This window comes from Bos taurus, chromosome 2, assembly GCF_002263795.3.
Source record: "Bos taurus isolate L1 Dominette 01449 registration number 42190680 breed Hereford chromosome 2, ARS-UCD2.0, whole genome shotgun sequence".
In the NCBI taxonomy this organism is placed as follows: domain Eukaryota; kingdom Metazoa; phylum Chordata; class Mammalia; order Artiodactyla; family Bovidae; genus Bos; species Bos taurus.
Genome location: NC_037329.1, coordinates 569,944 through 592,117, shown reverse-complemented (window position 1 = coordinate 592,117; position 22,174 = coordinate 569,944). Strand labels below are relative to the sequence as shown.

Here is a 22,174-nt window from a genome sequence, read left to right as displayed (position 1 = left end):
CTTTGACTGTGTGGATCACAACAAACTGCAGAAAATTCTGAAAGAGTTGGGAGTACCAGACCACCTGGCCTGCCTCCTGAGAAATCTGTATGCAGGTCAAGAAGCAACAGTTAGAACTGGACATGGAACAATGGACTGGTTCCAAATTGGGAAAGAGGTATGTCAAGGCTGTATATTGTTACCCTGCTTATTTAACTTATATGCAGAGTGCATCATGAGAAATGCTGGGCTGGAAGAAGCACAAGCTGGAATCAAGATTGCCAGGAGAAATATCAATAACCTCAGATATGCAGATGACAGCACCCTTATGGCAGAAAGCGAAGAAGGACTAAAGAGCCTCTTGATGAAAGTGAAAGAGGAGAGTGAAAAAGTTGGCTTAAAACTCAACATTCAGAAAACTAAGATCATGGCATTCTTAGCAATGGTCCCATTGCTTCATGGCAAATAGATGGGGAAAGAATGGAAACAGTGTCAGACTATTTTTTTGGGCTCTGAAATCACTGCAGTTGGTGAGTGCAGCCATGAAATTAAAAGACGTTTGCTCCTTGAAAGAAAAGCTATGACCAGCCTAGACAGCATATTGAAAAGCATATTCCTTTGCTGACAAAGATCCGTCTAGTCAAATCTATGGTTTTTCCAGTAGTCATGTATGGATGTGAGAGCTGGACTACAAAGAAAGCTAAGCACCAAAGAATTGATGAGAAAACAATCATTTGTTTTCCTAAAAGCAAAAATCCTCTTCAGATTTCTTCCTTAGTGAAAACAGGTACTAATGTAGGTCTTTTGTAAAAGCAAAGTGGCATAAAGTGAAATTTCAAAAAGTGGGGAACACATGTATTGTGTTCCAAAGGGACCCATAATTATTCAGGATATAAGTACTTTGGCCTTCATGAGCTCCTCCCTTCAAAAAATATTAATTACATTTCATGACTGAATTCATACACAAGAAATACATTAATATATTTTAAGCTATCTTCTTTCCTATTTTGTTCCTGATTTTAAAACAAATGAAATGATTTTCATTTAAAAAGTGTTTTGGACCTCTTTAAAAAAAGATATTTGGGGCATGCATTCTAAAGACACAATATCCACGGTGATATCCTCAGAAACGCAGTGAATTCTAATGGCCATTGAAAGCATGCCATGAGTCCCAGCTCTTCATAGATTTCCCTGCTATCTGTATATGATCAGCCTCACATAATTCCATCTGTCATTCAGATGCTATTTTCAAGGGCAACCACTGGATGTGCAGATAAACTGCAAGAGATTAAGAACTTCAGATCATTGTACACTGGCAAGCCTAAATTTTGACACAGCTTACTCATGGTTGTAAGTTGTGATAATGGTTTCTAAGTTGTGTTTTATCTTTAGCAATGTTATAAATGGTTTCAGGTCAAATATAAAGTAAGTTTTAATAAACAATAATTTGTTGTTCAGTGTCTGACTCTTTGAGACTCCATGAACTATAGCATGCCAGGCTTCCCTGTCCTTCACCATCTCCTGGAGTTTGCTCAAACTAATGTCCATTGAGGCAGTGATGCTACCCAACCATCTCATCCTCTGTTGCACTCTTCTCCTCTTGCCCTCAATATTTCCCAGCAACAATAATTAATATTTAATTCACTCCTTCCAACACAGGCCTTTAGAAGATGACCTTCCTGACTGCTGCCTTGGGAATGGTTTCTCAAGTTTGTCACTAGTGTCCCTGGGACCTACTTTCTTTACACCCCATTCACCCCACTGGTCCTGCCTGGGAGTCTCCCCCAATGTTCTGCCATTGTGCCTCTGACCCTGTTTTGTGGATCAGTGGTCCAGGAGTTCCTGCCAGTGAGAAACTGGTTCTCATAGCCCAGTTCATGGGGACAACAACCTCATCTGTCCTGCAAGGGTCTCAGAGGGTGTCACATGTATTTGCTGAATGTTTAAGCACAGTGAAAACAAAAGGAAAAAACTGACCAATATTGTTGCTGACTTATTCCCTTACAAATCAACCTAGTGGAGATTTCATCCAACAACAAAAATATCCTCAGCAGCTGACTGTGGAAAAGAGCCCAGAGACAGGCAAAGGAATTGCGAGGGGAAGGAGAGGGCTCCTGCCTGGGACCCTTGAGGCTGGTTGGGACAGCTTGGGGTTCTTCAGCCCTGATGGCCACTAGGTGACCTGTGGAGGACTGTGCTTTCCAGGCATGGCGATGCTCTTTCGTATCGATAGCAGTGACTTAAATGAAGTGTTTAAGAAAGTGCAGTTTACCTTCAAATAGATGAATATTGCCTCATAGTCTTTTTTTTTCTTTTAAATTGAAGTATAGTTCATTTACAACATTGTGTAAGTTCCAGGTGTATAGCAACATGGTTCAGTTATATATACATATATATTGCTTCAGGTTCTTTTGCCTTATAAGTTATTATAAAATACCAAGCATAGTTCCTGGTGTTATAACAATAAGTTCTTGTTGGTTATCTATTTTATATATAGCAATGATAGCTTTATGTTTTGTCTCCCTCAGTCCTGTTTCACCGGATCCCAGGGGACATGTCAGTATAGTGGTGAAGTAGAACCAGCTAAGGTTGGGATAAGATGTGATGACCTGTTTTTGTTTCCTTCTAAGGTTGCTTGTCATTCAGGTAATAATTGGTTTTTTATTATGAAAGAAACAAATCTTGAATGTTTGCAAAACTGCAGTGAAGAGTACCTATTCTGTGGGCTTTGTGTAGGTTCCCCAGCCCTTGATCTCAGACTTTCCTGGGCCCTGCCATGAGGTTGTGCCTGTGCTGCCTGTGGTTTCACATCTCTTTTCCTGTTTCCAGGGTCTGGACTTCGCTGGGTTTACAGCACACATGTTTGCTGGGATTTGCTTCGTTCTCTTGTTCTCCTTTCCACTCCTCAGACTCCTTTACTGGAACAAAAAGCTCTATAACAAGGAACCCAGTGAGATTGTTGGTGAGTAGAAGCACCTCCTCATACAGCTTCAGAGTTTACTAACACAATATTATTTTTTTCTGGGGGAGGTTGCCACAAAAAGACAGGACGTTAATGCCATGCAGAATACCAGGGAAGTATCCATGATTGGGATGCTGCACACTAGGATGTCCCTGTCTGCCTCCTTGTAGGCACTTTCAGGGGCTTTAAATCCATGAACTGTGCCTCTTTAGTTTTCTATAGAATGAAATGTGGTTACATGTAGGAAGCAATGTCCACTGGATACAGTTTGCATGTCATGATAGCATCGAACCACCTGTATTTAATACAAATAGCAGAGCATATTGATTGTAGTCTATATTTTTGAACCACTCTGTTGCTTCATGTCTGGTTCTAACTGTTGCATTTTGTGCTGCATATGGGCTTCTCATGAGGCAGGTAAGGTGGTCTGGTATTCTCATCTCTTTAAGAATATTTCACAGTTGTTGTGATCCACCCAGTCAAAGGCCTTATTGTAGTCAATGAAGCAGAAGTAAATGTTATTTTGAAATTTTTCTAAATCCAGCTTGTACATCTGGAAGTTCTCGGTTCAGGTACTGCTGAAGCCTAGCTTGAAGGATTTTGAGCATAATCTTGCTAGCATGTGAAATAAATGCAATCAATTCCCATTTCTGTATCAATGGCTGGGAATCTAAGTGTGTTCTCACCAGCCTTCCTGCTCATTAGATGGTGACTTTACGTGGTAGATCTGCCTTTCTTTCCTGGGTGACTTTTGTGTTCAGAATTTAACTGTTTTTGTTCTAACTAGGAAAATGTCATATACATCTTCTCAAGTCATCTATATAAAACCAGCTTGTTCCTAGTAGAATTGAATCACCCACTTCTACCAGATAAATGGAACGATAAGCAGAAATTTCTATTCTAGACAATATTTATTGATTGCACAAAAATTGGAGTGCCCTTGTAGATATAAAAGTGGTACTTATTCAAGCAATCAACAGGGATTTCCGGGCAGCCTCTTGGCCTAGCCCTTAGTGAAGGCTGTATAGGTGTAAGACAAGTGGGCAGCTTGTGTAGACATAGGAATGGGCCTCACCAAAGAAGCCCAAAACTGTGGCGGGTGGTTCCAGTATGGGGGCTGGAGGGAAGGAAGGGGACATAGGCACAGATGCTGGGGGCCAAATGGAATAGTCTTTTTGGCTGCTTCCTGGGCCATGGAAGATTCCTGCCATGTAACATAGTTTACTTCCTTTAGGAAGAATGTGTTTTCTTAATAACAGTGATAATTACTCACCCTGGTGGTTTGCAGAGCAGAGTATGTGATTTTCTTGAGAAAAAAACCATATTCATATTCATGGCTTCCCAGGTGGTGCCAGTGGTAAAGAATCCACCTGCCAATACAGGAGACTCAAGTGACATGGGTTCAATTCCTGGGTCAGGAAGATTCTCTGGCTTAGGAAATGGCAACCCATTCCAGTATTCTTGCCTGGAAAATTCCATGGACAGAGGAGCCTGGTGGACTACAGTCCATAGATTTGCAAAGAGTCGGACACGACTGAGCGACTGAGCATGTATGCATATTCATGTTAACATGGCATTCTTCCTATGTGTGTCTGTGTCCACATTTCCTCATTTGTGAGGACACCAGTCATCTTGGATTTGGGGCCATCCTAATGACTTCACCTTAACTAATTATATCTGCAGTGACCCTATTTCCAAAAAAGATCACATTCTGAGGTACTAGAGGTTAGGACTTCAACACATGAATTTCAGGGGGACACAATTCAAACCATAGCAATCAGTAAGAGGTATTCAAAATGTTTTATCATCAACAAGTATATGTAAAGTGGGGTAACTTAATATGTAGCTTTAGTTTTCTAATGGAAAGGGTCATACCAATGGAGAGCTAGGGAAACTAATCAATCACAATGGCTAATCTATCTTTAGAAGCTTGTGTGGGCACAGTTGCACCTCCTTCCTCTCCAACATCCTTCCACCTTGCTGGTGATCAGAATTACTCAAAAATAATTGTTACATATACAGATTATCAGGCCCACCCCAGGAAATCTGTGCTATGAATAAACTCTTCTGGAAAGTCTTATCTTGAGATTAACTTGGACATACTGATTTAGAAACATAGAAAACAAATCTGTGTATTGATTCCTTTACTCATCATGGATAAGGAGCTGAGGGAAGCTTCGAGGGAAGTGGGATATAATGGTTGGAATATGGATAATGCTGGAACCCTATGGTAAGGGCAACACAGGCTGTACATCAGCACACAGTGAACTGCGCAGATCCAGAGCAATCGCTCTGAGCCTCCATTGGGTATAGGGATCTCTGATTTTGAATTGCTTGGTATAACTACAGATTCAGCAGGTCTGTGATTAGTCCAAAACATGTCAGAATATCTTGGCTATGCTACAGCTTGAATATTCTTTGGCATGGCCTTTCTTTGGGACTGGAATGAAAACTGACCTTTTCCAGTCCTGTGGCCACTGCTGAGTTTTCCAAATTTGCTGGCTTATTGAGTGCAGCACTTTAACAACATTATCTTTTAGGATTTGAAATAGCTCAACTGGAATTCCATCACCTCCATTAGCTTGGTTCATAGTGATGCTTCCTAAGGCCCACTTGACTTCGCATTCCAAGATGTCTGGCTCTAGTTGAGTGATCACACCATTGTGGTTATCTGGGTCATGAAGCTCTTTTTTGTATAGTTCTTCTGTGTATTCTCTCCACCTCTTAATATTGTCTGCCTCTGTTAGTTTCTGTCCTTTATTGTGCTCTTCTTTGCATGAAATGTTCCCGTGGTATCTCTAATTTTCTTGAAGAGGTCTCTAGTCTTTCCCATTCTATTGTTTTCCTCTTCTTCTTTGCATTGATCACTGAGGAAGGCTTTCTTATCTTTCCTTGCTATTCTTTGGAACTCTGCATTCAAATGAGTATATCTTTCCTTTTCTCCTTTGTCTTTCACTTCTCTTCTTTTCTCAGCTATTTGTAAGGCCTCCTCAGACAACCATTTTGCCTTTTTGTATTTCTTTTTCTTGGGCATGGTCTTGATAACTGCCTCCTGTACAATGTCCTGAACCTCCATCCATAGTTCTTCAGGCACTCTATCAGATCTAATCCCTTGAATCTATTTGTCACTTCCACTATATAATCATAAGGGATTTGATTTAGGACATACCTGAATGGAGAAGACTCTTGAGAGTCCCTTGGACTGCAAGGAGATCCAACCAGTCCATTCTGAAGGAGATCAGCCCTGGGATTTCTTTGGAAGGAATGATGCTAAAGCTGAAACTCCAGTACTTTGGCCACCTGATGTGAAGAGTTGACTCATTGGAAAAGATTCTGATGCTGGGAGGGATTGGGGGCAGGAGGAGAAGGGGACGACAGAGGATGAGATGGCTGGATGGCATCACTGACTTGCTGGATATGAGTCTGAGTGAACTCCAGGAGTTGGTGAATGGACAGGGAGGCGTGGCGTGCTGCAATTCATGGGGTCGCAAAGAATCGGACACGACTGAGCGACTGAACTGAACTGAACTGAATGGTCTAGTGGTTTTCCCTACTTTATTCAATTTAAGTCTGAATTTTGCAATAAGGAGCTCATGATCTGAACCACAGTCAGCTCCTGGTCTTGTTTTGCTGATTGTATAGACTAGCAAAGTAATGCTCAAAACTCTCCTGCATAGACTAGAAAAGTAAGGCTCAAAATTCTCCAAGCAAGACATCAACAGTACGTGAACCACAAACTTCCAGATTTCAAGGTGGATTTAGAAAAGGCAGAGGAACCAGAGATCAAATTGCCAGCATCTGTTGGATCATCGAAAAAGCAAGAGAGTTCCAGAAAAACATCTACTTTTGCTTTAGTGATTACACCATTTGTTGTGTGGATCACAACAAACAGTGGAAAATTCTTCAAGAGATGGGAATACCACCAGACCACTTTACCTGCCTCCTGAGAAATATGTATGCAGGTCAAGAAGCAACAGTTAGAACTGGACATGGAACAATGGACTGGCTCCAAATTGATAAAGAAGTATGTAAAGTCTGTATATTGTTACTCTGCTTATTTACTTTATATGCAGAGTGCATCATGTGAAATGCTGGGCTGGATGAAGCACAAGCTGGGATCAAAATTGCCAGGAAAAATATCAATGACCTCAGATATATAGATGACACCACCCTTATGGCATAAAGTGAAGAACTAATTAGCCTCTTGATGAAAGTGAAAGAGGAGAGTGAAAAAGTTGGCTTAAAATTCAACATTCAAAAAATTAAGATCATGGCATTTATTCCCATCGCTTTATGACAAATAGATGGGGAAAGAATGGAAACAGTGAGAGACTTTATTTTCTTGGGCTCCAAAATCACTGCGGGTGGTGACTGCAGCCATGAAATTAAAAGACATTCGCTCCTTGGAAGAAAAGCTATGACCAACCTAGACGGCATTTTAAAAAGCAGAGATACTACTTAGCTGACAAAGATCCATCTAGTCAAATCCATAGTTTTTCTGGTAGTCACATATGGATATGAGAGTTAGATTATAAAGACAGCTGAGCACCAAAGAATTGGTGCTTTTGAACTGTGGTGTTGGAGAAGACTCTTGAGGGTCCCTTGGACTGCAAGGAGATCCAACCAGTCCATCCTAAAGGAAATCATTCCTGAATATTCATTGGAAGGACTCATGCTGAAGCTTGAAGCTCCAAGCCATCTGATGCAATAACTGACTCATTGGAAAAGACCCTGATGCTGGGAAAGACTGAAGGCAGGAGGAGAAGGGGATGACAGAGGATGAAATGGTTGGATGCCATCACTGACTCAATGGGCATGAGTTTGAGCAAGCTCTGGGAGTTGGTGATGGACAGTGAAGCCTGGCTGTGCTGCAGTCCAAGGGGTCTGGGTCACAAAGAGTTGGACACGTTTGAGCTACTGAACTGAAGTGAATTAATACTACAAGAAAAGGTAGCCCTGAAATCTTAGTAACTCTACTGATGGCCTAATGTCTGGTGTGGGATTACAGTGCCTTGCTGATCAGTGGTTCTTAGCGCTGTGAACTGCTTGTCATCATAGAGACCAAAGAGAGAACCATATGTTCCACTCTGCCACTGAATGACTCCTCCTGACTGTCCTGACTGTCACTAGGCTCCACCAGTTGCAGGGGCTGGGTTGAGTCAGCCTGCCAAGTGATCAACATGGGAGAGAATTTGACTTATTTGTTGAAAAGCACAAATAATCACCAGAGTATGCCCCTCTGGTAATCAAATATCAACTCATGATGCTTTTCTGATATTGTATATAGAATTTTTTATATTTGTGTACATTAGGGATATTTGTGTGTAATATCCTCTCTTAAAATGTATACTTTTTGCTGTCCTCAAAATGACAGCAAATGAGGAATATATAAGTATACCCTCCTCTTTAGCTTTTGGGAAGAGATGGTATAAAATTGCTATTACATTTTACCTTAAACGTTTGCCAGGATATTTTAGAGTTGAACCTCCTTCCCTCCATTCTTACACCCCTATCTCCCTTGATTTCTTCTTCCCTCTCTCCCTTTTTCCTTCCCTTCTAGTTTTTAACTACAAATACTGATTCTTTAACAGATATAGGCTAGCTATTAATGTTATCTGTTTCTTCATGAGGGCTCACTGGTGGTTTCCACCTTTAAAGGAATTTGTCCCTGTTCAAACTCAGTTGTTGAAAGAATTATTCTAAAATTGTTTATAATAGTTTTTAATTATCCTTTAATAGCTATAGAACTTTTAAAATTGAAGTATAGCTGATTTGCAATATTGTGTATAGTTTCAGTTAACAGGAAAGTGATTCAGTTACATATGGAAATATATATATATATATATACTCAGATTATTTTCCATTAGTTTATTATAAGATATGGAGTGTAGTTCCCTGTATTAAACAGATACAGTTCCTTATCTCTTTTATGCATAGTAGTGTGTATCTGTTAATCCCATACTCCTAATTTATGTCTCCCCCTCCTCTTCTCTTTTGATGACCATAAGTTTATTTTCTATGTCTGAATCTGTTTGATTTGCATATAGATTTATTTGTATTATTTTTAGTTTCTACAAATAATATTTCAGTTCAGTTTAGTTCAGTTCAGTCACTCAGTTGTGTCTGACTCTTTGCGACCCCATGAATTGCAGCACGCCAGGCTTCCCTGTCCATCACCAACTCCTGGAGTTCACTCAAACTCACATCCATGGAGTCGGTGATGCCATCCAGCCATCTCATCCTCTGTCGTCCCCTTCTCCTCCTGTCCCCAATCCCTCCCAGCATCAGAGTGTTTTCCAATGAGTCAACTCTTCGCATGAGGTGGCCAAAGTACTGGAGTTTCAGCTTCAGCATCATTCCTTCCAAAGAACACCCAGGACTGATCTCCTTCAGAATGGACTGGTTGGATCTCCTTGCAGTACAAGGGACTCTCAAGATTTCACAAATATTGTATAATATTTTTTCTTTATCTTTCTTCACTTAGTACAATATTCTCTATGTCCATGTTGCTGCAAATGGCAATATTTCATTCTCTTTTATGGCTGAGTAATATACGATTATAAATATATATACTCCACATCTTCTTACCAATTATCTGTTGATACACACTTGGATTGTTTCCAGGCCTTGGTTATGCATATATCTTTTAGAATTAGAGTTTTCATCTCTTCTAGATATATGTCCAAGAATGGGATTGCTGGATCACATTGTTGTTTAGTTGCTCAGTTGTGTCCAACTTTTTGTGACCCCATGGACTGTAGCATGCCAGGCTTACATGTCCTTCACCATCTCCTGGAGCTTGCTCAAACTCATGTCCATTGAGTCGGTGATGCCTTCCAATCATCTCATCCTCTGTCATTCCCTTCTCCTCCTCCCTTCAGACTTTTCCAGCATAAGGGTCTTTCCTAATGAATCAGATCTTCACATCAGGTGGCCAAAGTATTGGAGCTTCAGCTTCAGCATCAGTCCTTCCAATGAATATTCATGTCTGATTTCCTTTAGAATTGACTAATTTGATCTCCTTGCAGTCCAAGGGACTCTTGAGAGTCTTCTCCAACATCACGGTTCAAAAGCATCAATTCGTTGGTGCTCAGCTTTCCTTATGGTCCAACTCTCACATCCATACATGACTACTGGAAAAACCATAGCTTTGACTAGGCGGACCTTTGCTGGAAAAGTAATGTCTTTGGTTTTTAATTCTCTGTCTAGGCTTGTTGTAGATTTTCTTCTAAGGAGCAAATGTCTGTTAATTTCATGGCTGCTGTTACCATCTGCAATGATTTTGGAGCCCAAGAAAATTAAGTCCATCACTGTTTCCACTGTTTCTCCATCTATTTGCCATGAAGTGATAGGACCAGAACCATGATCTTTGAATGTTGAGTTTTAAGCCAGCTTTTTCACTCTCCTCTTTCACCTTCATCAAGAGGCTCTTTAGTTCCTCTATGCTTTCTGCCATAAGGGTAATGTCGTCTGCATATCTGAGTTTATTGATATTTCTTCCAACAGTCTTGATTTCGGCCTGTGCTTCATCCAGCCTGACACTTTGCATTATGTACTCTGCATATAAGTTAAATAAGCAGGCTGACAATATACAGCCTTTACATACCCCTTTCCCAATTTTGATTCAGTCCATTGTCCCATGTATAGTTCTAACTCTTGCTTCTTGACCTCCATACAGATTTCTTAGGAGGAGGGTAAGGTGATCTAGTATTCCCATCTCTTGAATAATTTTCCACAGTTTGTTGTGATCCACAGAATCAAAGATTTTAGCATAGTCAATGAAGCAGAAGTAGATATTTTTCTGGAATTCTCTTGCTTTTTCTATGATTCAACAGATCTTGGCAATTTGACCTCTATGAGCTGCTTATATAGTCTGGATATTAACTCTTTGTCAGTTGTTTCATTTGAAATTATTTTCTCCTGTTTTGAGGGTTGTCTTTCAATCTTGCTAACTGTTACCTTCATTGTGCAGTTCTTAAATTTAATTAAGTTCCTTTTGTTTATTTCTGTTTTTATTTCCATTTTCTAGGAGGTGGGTCAAAGAGGAACTTGCTGTGATATATGTCAGAATGTACTGCTTATGCTTTTTTTCTAAGAGCTTTATAGTGTCCAGCCTTATATTTAAGCCTTTAGCCCATTTTGAGTTTATCTTTGTGTGTGGGATTAGGAGGTGTTCTAGTTTCATCCTTTCACGTGCAGCTGTCCAGTTATCCCATACCACTTATTGAAGAGGCTGTCTCTCTCCATTGTATATTCTTGCCTTCCTTGTCAAAGGTAAGGTACTTGGGACTAAGTTTATCTCTGGGCTTTCTATCTTGTTCAGTTGGTCTATATTTCTGTTTTTGTGGCAGTACCATACTGTCATGATGACTGTAGCTTTGTAGTATAATCTGTTCAGAAAGGTTGATTCCTCCATCTCCATTCTTCTTTATCAAGATTGCTTTGGCTATTCGAGTTCTTTTGTGCTTCCATACAAATTGTGAAAATTTTTGTTCTAGTTCTGTGAAGAATACCGTTAGTAATTTGATAGGGATCACATTGTATCTGTAGATAGCATTTTGTAGTATGTATAGTCATTTTCACAACCTTGTATGTTGATTCCAACCTTGTATATTGATTCTTCCAACATTGTATATCTCTCCATTTGTTTGTGGTGTGTTTGAGCTCTTTCATCAGTGTCTTAGAGTTTTCTGCATACAAAACTTTTGTCTTTTAGGTAGGTTTATTGCTGGGTATTTTATTCTTTTTGTTGCAGAGATGCATAGGATCGCTTCCTTAATTTCACTTTCTGATTTTTCATTGTTAGTATATAGGAATGCAAGGAATTTATGTGTATTAATTTTATATCCTGTGGTTTTTATAATATTTATTAACTCTAGTAATTTTCTGGTGGCATCATTATGGTTTTCAATGTAGAAAATCATGTCATCTGCAATCAATGAGAGTTTTACTTCATTTCCAGTCTGGATTCCTTTTATTTCTCTTTCTTTTCTGATTGCTGTGGCTAGGACTTCCAAAACTATGTTGAATAAAAGTGGTGAGAATAGGCACCCTTGTCTTATTCTTGATTATGGAGGACATGGTTTTTGATCTTTTACCATTGAAGATAATGATTGCTGTGGGTTCACTGTATATGGCTTTTATGATGTTGGGGTATGTTCCTTCTATGCCTACTTTCTGGAAAGCTTTTATCAGAAATGAGTGTTGAATCTTGTCAAAGGCTTTCTCTGCATCTATTAAGATGATCATATTATTTTTACCTTTCAATATGTTATATGGTGTATCAGATAGCATATATTGAAGAATCCATGCATCTCTGGGATAAAGCCGGCTTGATCATCTTGTTAATGTGTTGTTGGATTCTGTTTACTGGAATTTTGTTGAGGATTTTTATATCAATGTTCATCAGTGATATTGGCCTGTAATTTTCTTTTTTTGTGGCATCTTTGTTTAGTTTTGGTGTTAGGGTTATGGTGGCCTTGTAGAATGAGTTTGGGAGTTTTCTTTCTCCTGCAATTTTCTGGAACAGTTTGAGCAGGATAGATGTTAGCTTTTCTCTAAACTTTTGGCAGAATTTGCCTGTCAAGCCATCTGGCCCTGGACTTTTTGTTGAAAGATTTTTGATTTTAGTTTTGATTTCCATGTTTCTGATTGGTCTATTCATATTTTTTATTTCTTTGGTTCAGTTTTAGAAGGTTCTACTTTTCTAAGAATTTGTCCGTTTTTCCAGGTTGTCCATATTATTGGTATATAGTTGCTCATAGTAGTCTCTTGTGAGCCTTTGTATTTCTGTGTTTTCTGCTGTAACTTCTCCTTTTGAATTTCTGATTTTATTGATTTGAGTCTTCTCCCTTTTGATGGGTCTGGTTAACAGTTTGTAAATTTTATCTTTTCCCCAAAGCCAGTTTTTAGTTTTATTGATCTTTGCTATTGTCTCCTTCATTTATTTCTGCTCTGATTCTTTATGACTTCTTTCCTTCTACTAACTTCGGAATTTTTGTTGTTGTTGTTCTTTTCCTAATTGCTTTAGGTGTAAGATTAGCTTGTTTATTTGATATTTCTTATTTCTTGAGGTATGCTTATATTGCTATAAACTTCCCTCTTATCACTGCTTTTACTGTGTCCAGTACGTTTGAGTTGTCATGTTTTCACCGTCTTTTGCTTCTATCCATATTTTGATTTGCTTTTTGATTTCTTCAGTGACTTGTTGGTTATTCAGAAAAGTATTGTTTAGCTTCCATGTGTTGGTGTTTTTTTTTTTTTTTTGATTAATAGATTTTTCTCCTGATGTTGTTATCTAATCTTATAGTGTTGTGGTCAGAAAAGATGATTAGAATTATTTCAATTTTTAAAAATTTACCATGGCTTGATTTGTGTCCCAAGATCTGATCTATGCTGGAGAATGTTCCATGTGCAATTGAGAAAAAGTGATATCTATTGATTTTGAATGAAATGCCTGTAAATGTCAATTGGTCAAACTTGTCAAATGCATCATTTAAAGAAGAACTAAAGAGCCTCAATGAAAGTGAAAGAAGAGAGTGAAAAAGTTGGCTTAAAAGCTCAACATTCAGAAAACTAAGATCATGGCTTCTGGTCCCATCACTTCATGGCACATAGATGGGCAAACAGTGGCAGACTTTATTTTGGGGGGCTCCAAAATCACTGTAGATGATGACGGACAGGGAGGCCTGGCATGCTGCAGTCCATGGGGTTACAAAGAGTCAGACACAATTGAACAACTAAAATGAATTGAACTCTGTATAAAATAAATAAGCAACAATGATATATTGTACAGTATACGGAAATATAGCCATTGTTTTTAATAACTTTAACTAAAGAGTACAAAAACATTGAATCACTATGTTGTATACCTGAAACTAATATAATAATGAGCTATATTCAATTTTTAAAAGTTTTAATATTAAAAGTATACGGAGCAAAAAAAAATAAAGCTTGTATTTCTTTATGAATTTTCTTTCTGGGTAATCTGTCAACTGGTGTGAATGGGGTATTAAAGTCCCCCCACTATTATTGTGTTACTGTTGGTTTACCATTTTAATAGTTGCTGGCATTTTCCTTATGTGTTGGGTGCTCTTATTTTGGGTACATATACTTAATAATCATTTTATCCTTTTCTTGGGTTGATGCCTTGATCATTATGTAATGTCCTTCTTTGTCTCTTGAAACAGTCTTTTTTATAGTCTATTTTATCTAGCATGAGTATTGCTATTTCCCCTTCCTGTTGATTTCCATTTGCATGGAATACCTTTTTTTAGATCCTCACTTTCAGTCTGTATGTGTCCTTAGGTTTGAGTTGGGTCTCTTGTACATAGCACATATCTTGGTTTTGTATCCATTTATCCAATCTGAATCCTTTGGTTGGAGTGTTTAGCCAATTTATTTATATATATGATTCTGAATCTTCCCTTGTGGTTCAGACTGTAAAGAATCTGTCTACAATGCAGGAGACCTGGGTTCAATCATTGGGTTAGGAAGATCCACTGGAGAAGGCAATGGCAACCCACTTCAGTATTCTTGCCTGGGAAATCCCATGGATACAGGAGCCTGGTGGTCTACATTTCACGCAGTCACAAAGAGTAGGACACAACTGAAAACCAATGCTTTCATCCATTACTTTGTTGTTTTGTGTTTGTTTTGTATGCCTTTCCTTCTTATGTTTCCTGTCTAGAGAAGTTCCTTTAGCGTTTGTTTTGGAGTTGGTTTGGTGGTGCTGAATTCTCTTAACTTTAGCTTGTCTGGAAAGCTTTTGATTTCTCCTTTAAATCTGAATTTGATCCTTGCTTGGTTGTAGGTTTTTCCCTTTCATCACTTTAAGTATATCCTGCCATTCCTGTCTGGCCTGCAGAGTTTCTGTTGAAAGATCGATCAGCTCTTAGCTTTATGGGGATCCCCTTGTATGTTATATGTTGCTTTTCCCTTGCTGCTTTCAGTATTTGTTTTTTGTGTTTAATTTTTGTTAGTTTGATTAATATGTGTTTTGGCATGTTTCTCGTTGGGTTTATTCTGTGTGGGACTCTCTGGGCTTCCTGGACTTAGGTAGCTATTTCCTTTCTCATTGTAGGGAATTTTTTGACTATAATAGCCTCAAATATTTTCTCATGCCCTTTCCTTTTGTCTTCTTCTTCTGGGACCCCTATGATTCTAATGTTGTTATACTTAATGTTGTCCCAGAGGTCTCTGAGACTGTTCTCATTTCTTTTTATTTTTTTCTGCTTCAGCTGTTTTCAGCATTTTACCTTCCAGTTCTTCTGCCTCAATTACTCTACAGTTAGCTCCCCGACAGTGTATTTCTAATCTCAGTTACTGTGTTGTTCATTGTTTATTTATTTATTTTTTAAAATTTTTTTTATTTTTAAACTTTACATAATTGTATTAGTTTTGCCAAATATCAAAATGAATCCGCCACAGGTATACATGTGTTCCCCATCCTGAACCCTCCTCCCTCCTCCCTCCCCATACCATCCCTCTGGGTCGTCCCAGTGCACTAGCCCCAAGCATCCAGTATTGTGCATCGAACCTGGACTGGCAACTCGTTTCTTACATGATATTTTACGTTTCAATGTCATTCTCCCAAATCTTCCCACCCTCTCCCTCTCCCACAGAGTCCATAAGACTGTTCTATACATCAGTGTCTCTTTTGCTGTCTCGTACACCGGGTTATTGTTTATTATTTAATTCTTTTTTGGTTTGTTTGTTTGTTTGTTTTTGTTAATTGTTTATTCTTTAATTCTTTTAGGTCTTTGTTAAACATTTCTTGTATCTTCCTGATCTGTGCCTCCAGTCTATGTATCCATGCCTCCATTTTATTTTCAAGATTCTGGATCATCTTTACTATCATTACTATGAATTATTTTTGTTGTAGACTGCCAGTTTGTCTTCATTTGTTTGGTCCTGTGGATTTTTACCATGTTCTTTCATCTGCTGCATCTTTCTCTGTCTTTTCATTTTGTTTAATTTACTATGTTTGGGGTCTCCTTTCTGTAGGCTGGAAGGACATAATTTCTCTTAACTGTGGAGTCTGCCCCCGTGGGTGGGGTTGTACCAGTACCTTGTGGAGATTTCCTGGTTGGGAGACATGCCTGTGTTCTGGTGAATGGAGCTCGATCTTGTCTCTCTGAAGGGCAGTGCCATATCCAGTAGTGAGTTTTGGGGTATCTGTGGGTTTGGTATGGCTCTGGGCAGCCTGTCTATAAATGTGCATAGTTATATTCCTATTTTGCTTAAGATGTGGTGTGGGGCATCTGGCACTGAAGTTTACTGGCCTTGGCCTTAGTGTTGAGAGGCCCATAACAGGCTCTTGCCTGTTAATGTTTCCTGGGGTCAGGAGTTCTCTGGTGGATCAAAATCCTGGAGTTGAGTCTCCCACCTCAGGGGTTCAGGCCTGACCCCTTACTGGAACTCCAAGACCTCACAAGCCACACAGCATAGACGACCAAACCCCGAGACTTTTGCTGAAGGCAACACTCAGCAGCCCAGAACACCCAGTGAGACTCATACCAAAGTCCTCCAATATTTCTAGGAAGGTCTCTGGACCTGTTGTGGGCAGTATGTGGTCAGCTCAGTCTCAGATGTGGCCTTACTTCAGTTAGTACTTACTCCGAAAGTTCACTGTCTGTTCCCTGCCTAGCCTCAAAGCAGCGAAGGCCAAGGCTTATTGAGGCTCATTTGTTCACTCAGGCTGAGAAGTGGGGAGGACATGGCAGCCACAATTTGGATGCACCAGGGAGTGCCTGTGACAATAGAGACTTGATGGACATTGGTACAGTCTGAGGTGGGTTGTATGCTTTCCCAGAGGAATTGGCCTCAGATTATGGGTCCCTAGAAAGAGTCAAGGTGATTAAGCTTCTGGCAAGGTGTGGAAAGTAACCTGTGCCTGCTCATAACCGGGCAGTTGTGACCACCTCTGGGGTCAGGACTGCATCAGCGGTGTTTTGCCTGCTCTCTCAGGCACTTTCCCTGGGTTTGGCAGTGGCAATTGTGTTTAATTCCACAGATGACACTCTGACTGGTTTTGCCAGATTTGGCAGCCACCAAAACTGTCTATGAGTGTGGTGTTAAGTGTCCCAGAAACAACAACTTCTTGCTGCTCTAGGATGCCCAGTATTTTCTCTGGACTCTGTCCACTGTGTCGAAGTAGCCCTCTCAGAGTATCCTCATGGAAGCCAACCCCGATCCTCTTCCTGGGATCTGATACTTGAGCCTGTGCCTTGGCACCCTGCCCCCACCCTCTGTTGCGGGCAGAGGCGTGTGAGCTGCTTCTCAGCTGAGAAGTGCTGTTTGGCAGTAATTTCTGTAGTGAATTTTCTCTGTTTTGTCTCCTGAGCCCCCTGCCACCATCACACTCCCCTCTGAGGTTCCAAAGCTCCCTCCCTGACTCTGCCTGTGAGAGGGTTTCCTAGTGTCCATAACTTTTCCCTCTTTCATGACTCCCTCCCTGGGGTGCAAGTCCCATTCCGAAATCCTTTGTCTTGTTTTGTCTTTATCTTTTTCCCTACCTCTTTCTAAGGATATTGGCTTGCCTTTTTGAAAATTTGGGGTCTTCTACTGTTGTTCAGAAGTTGTTCTGTAGGAGCTGTTTTATATTTAGACGAATTTTTTTATGTACTTGTGGGGAGGAAGGTGATCTCCTCCTCTTATTCTTCCTCCATCTTCTTGCGTTCCCCCCTTATTGTTTCTTAACGTTAGAGTTGAGGTTATTGGTTTTAGTGGAAATTGATTCAATTCAAATTAGTCTCTAATTTCCATTTTTATTTCTTCTTTGATCTTTGGATATTTTATTTTATTTTTATTTAAATTTATTTATTTTAATTGGAGGCTAATTACTTTACAACATTGTATTGGTTTTGCCATACATCAACATGAATCCACCATGGGTGTACACGTGCTCCCCATCCTGAACCCCCTCCCACCTCCCTCCCCATACCATCCCTCTGGGTCATCCCAGTGCACCAGCCCCGAGCATCCTGTATCCTGCATAGAACCTGGACTGGCGACTCATTTCATATATGATATTATACATGTTTCAATTCCATTCTCTCAAATCATCCCACCCTCTCCCTCTCCCACAGAGTCCAAAAAACTGTTCTATACATCTGTGTCTCTTTTGCTGTCTCACATACAGGGTTATCGTTACCACCTTTCTAAATTACATATATATGCGTTAGTATTCTGTATAGGTGTTTTTCTTTCTGGCTTATTTCACTCTGTATAATAGGCTCCAGTTTCATCCACCTCATTAGAACCGATTCAAAGTGTATTCTTTTTTAATGGCTGAGTAATACTCCATTGTGTATATGTACCACAGCTTTCTTATCCATTCGTCTACTGAAGGACATCTAGGTTGCTTCCATGTCCTGGCTATTATAAACAGTGCTGCGATGAACATTGGGGTACACGTGTCTCTTTCTATTCTGGTTTTCTTGGTGTGTATGCCTAGCAGTGGGATTGCTGGGTCACAAGGCAGTTCTATTTCCAGTTTTTTAAGGAATCTCCACACTGTTCTCCATAGTGGCTGTACTAGTTTGCATTCCCACCAACAGTGTAAGAGGGTTCCCTTTTCTCCACACCCTCTCCAGCATTTAATGCTTGTAGACTTTTGGATAGCAGCCATTCTGACTGGCGTGAAATGGTACCTCATTGTGGTTTTGATTTGCATTTCTCTGATAATGAGCGATGTTGAGCATCTTTTCATGTGTTTGTTAGCCATCTGTATGTCTTCTTTGGAGAAATGTCTATTTAGTTCTTTGGCCCATTTTTTGATTGGGTCGTTTATTTTTCTGGAACTGAGCTGCAGGAGTTGCTTGTATTTTTTTGAGAGTAGTTCTTTGTCAGTTGCTTCATTTGCTATTATTTTCTCCCATTCTGAAGGCTGTCTTTTCACCTTGCTCATAGTTTCCTTTGTTGTGCAGAAGCTTTTAATTTTACTTAGGTCCCATTTGTTTATTTTTGCTTTTATTTCCAATATTCTGGGAGATGGGTCATAGAGGATCCTGCTGTGATTTATGTTGGAGAGTGTTTTTCCTATGTTCTCCTCCAAGAGTTTTATAGTTTCTGGCCTTATGTTTAGATCTTTAATCCATTTTGAGTTTATTTTTGTGTATGGTGTTAGAAAGTGTTCTAGTTTCCTTCTTTTACAAGTGGTTGACCAGTTTTCCCAGCACCACTTGTTAAAGAGATTGTCTTTTCTCCATTGTATATTCTTGCCTCCTTTGTCAAAGATAAGGTGTGCATAGGTGCATGGATTTATCTCTGGGCTTTCTATTTTGTTCCATTGATCTATATTTCTGTCTTTGTGCCAGTACCATACTGTCTAGATGACTGTGGCTTTGTAGTAGGGCCTGAAGTCAGGCAGGTTGATTCCTCCAGCTCCATTGATCTTTGGATATTTTAAATGTCTTTACTTACATTAAATTTGGGGACTTCTTTACCTAATTGAATTGCATGAGCTTCCCAGGTGGTATAATGGTAAAGAATCCACCTGCCAAGCAGGAGACGTGGGTTTGGTCCCTGTGTTGGGAAGATCCTGTGGAGAAGGAAATGGCAACCCACTCTGGTATTCTTGCCTGAGAAATTCCATAGACAGAGGAGCCTGGCAAGCTATAGTCCATAGGGTTGCAAAGAGTTAGACATGACTTAGAGACTAAAGCAACAACAGCAATGTAATTTCACAATGGTCAGATAATATATTTTGTAAAATTTGATTATTTTTGAATTTATTGAAACGTTTTTATGGTAAAATGTGGCCTATTATCATAAATATTCTACTATTCTACTTGTACTAGAAAAGAATATGTTTTCTGCCATTGTTGTTTGGAGTTATGTCAATATGACCAATTAGGTCAAATTGGCTGATACTGTTATTTTGATCATCCATATTCTTGCTGATTTTCTGTCCACTTGTTCTATCGGTTATTGAGAGGTATATATAGAAATCTTTGATTATGACTGTGAATTTGTCTTTTTATCTTTGTAATTCTAAGATTTTTGCTTTACATATTTCAGAATTTTATTCAGTTCAGTTCAGTTACTCAGTCGTATCTGACTTTTTGTGACCCCATGAGCCGCAGCACGCCAGGCATCCTTGTCCATCATCAACTCCCAGAGTTTACCCAAACTCAAGTCCATTGAGTCGGTGATGCCATCCAACCACCTCATCTTCTGTCGTCCCCTTCTCCTCCCACCCTCAATCTTTCCCAGCATCAGGGTCTTTTCAAATGAGTCAGCTCTTCTCATCAGGTGGCCAAAATATTGGAGTTTCAGTTTCAACATCAGTCCTTCTAATGAACACCCAGGAGTGATCTCCTTTAGGATGGACTGGTTGGATCTCCTTGCAATCCCAGGGACTCTCCAAGAGTCTTCTCCAACACCACAGTTCAAAAGAATCAATTCTTTGGTGCTCAGCCTTCTTTATAGTCCAACTCTCACATCCATACCTGACTACTGGAAAAACCATGGCCTTGACTAGATGGACCTTTGTTGACAAAGTAATGTCTCTGCTTTTTAATATGCTGTCTAGGTTGGTCATAACTTTCCTTCCAAGGAGTGAGCATCTTTTAATTTCATGGCTACAATCACCATCTGCAGTGATTTTGGAGCCCCAAATAATAAAGTCAGCCACTGTTTTCGCATCTATTTCCCATGAAGTGATGGGACCAGATGCCATGATCTTAGTTTTCTGAATGTTGAGCTTTAAGCCAACTGTTTCACTCTCCTCTTTCACTTTCATCAAGAGGCTCTATAGTTCTTACTCACTTTCTTCCATAAGGGTGATGTCATCTGCATATCTGAGGTGATTGATATTTCTCCCTGCAATCTTGATTCCAGCTTGTGCTTCCTCTAGCCTAGCGTTTCTCATGATGTACTCTGCATAGAAATTAAATAAGCAGGGTGACAATATACAGCCTTGATGTACTCCTTTTCCTATTTGGAACCAGTCTGCTGTTCCATGTCCAGTTCTAACTGTTGTTTCTTGACCTGCATACAGCTTGTCTAACTCAATGAAACTAAGCCATACCATGTGGGGCCACCCAAGATGGAGGAGTCATGGTGGAGAAGTCTGACAGAATGCGGCCCACTGGAGAAGGGGATGGCAAACCACTTCAGTATTCTTGCCTTGAGATGAACAGTATGAAAAGGCAGAAAGATAAGACACTGAACGATGAACTCCCCAAGTTGATAGGTCCCCAATATGCTACTTGAGATCAGTGGAGAATTTTATTACTAGGGTACATAAACATTTAGGGTTACTGTGTCTTCTTGAAGAATTAACACCTTTATTATTATGAAGTGACCTTCCCTATCCATAGTAATATTCTTGCTTTGAAATCTAATTTGATCTTAATGCAGCAATTCCAGCTTTTTCTTGACTGCTGTTAGTCTGATGTATTTTTTAAAGCCATCCTTTCACTTTTAACATTTTTGTGTATATTTAAAGTGCATTTCTTGCAAATAACGTACAGTTGGGTCTTGATTTTTATCTAATCTGATAATCTGCCTTTTAATTGATATGTTTAGGTCACTGATATTTAATTTTATTAGTGACATGGCTGGATTTAATGGTATCATTATGTTGCATTTTTCTAATTGTGATTTTATTTATAATTATATAACTAACTTCAAGTGATACTATACTACTTAACGTGAAGTATAAGAATCTTACAATAGTTTAAGTTCACTTATCAACTTCTGGCCTCAGTGTCTTACCCTGAGACTCCTGAATTAGAGCCACCTCCTGTGAGAGAGCAAATCCCACATGGTAATATCTTTGCCTGAGGTTGGTTGAGAAGCTCCTAGGGACTGGTGGTAATCAGAGAGGCAGAGATAAGGCATCTGATACTGTGTCCTGGTCAGGGCCAGTCAGCCAAAAGCAACAGCTAAAACTTATACAGTGGGAACAAAGCTGACAATGGCACTCACCATTTGAGGATCTTGAGTCTTCCCTAAAGATCTTTGAGGGTCATGAGGAACCACTGGATATTTGAAAGAAGAAACCTATGTATCTGTCTGTCATTTATCTTCTTAGATTGATCAGCCTAGATAGTATTATCCTCTTAGAAGACAGGTACATAGGAAGATAGAGTCCTTGTTTCTATATATCAATCTAACTGAATTTATCTATCAATAGATTAATATATAGTTTCTGTAGATGACAGATAGATTGATAGAATAAGCAGTGTTTTAAGATTAATCAGCAGTGGGTTGGTAAGAAGTGGC

At 39.5% G+C, this 22,174-nt stretch overlaps 1 protein-coding gene across 4 annotated transcripts in view; it reads left to right on the top strand.

Moving 5' to 3' along the window:
• OCA2 (OCA2 melanosomal transmembrane protein) overlaps window positions 1-22,174 on the top strand; it is a 280,525-nt gene that overhangs the window by 112,825 nt on the left and 145,526 nt on the right. For all 4 annotated transcript variants that reach the window (XM_059877646.1, XM_024979497.2, XM_024979496.2 and 1 more), the window contains one exon: window positions 2,809-2,941. In XM_059877646.1, coding sequence (XP_059733629.1) covers window positions 2,809-2,941 — 133 coding nt within the window. The remainder of the gene's footprint in view (window positions 1-2,808; window positions 2,942-22,174) is intronic.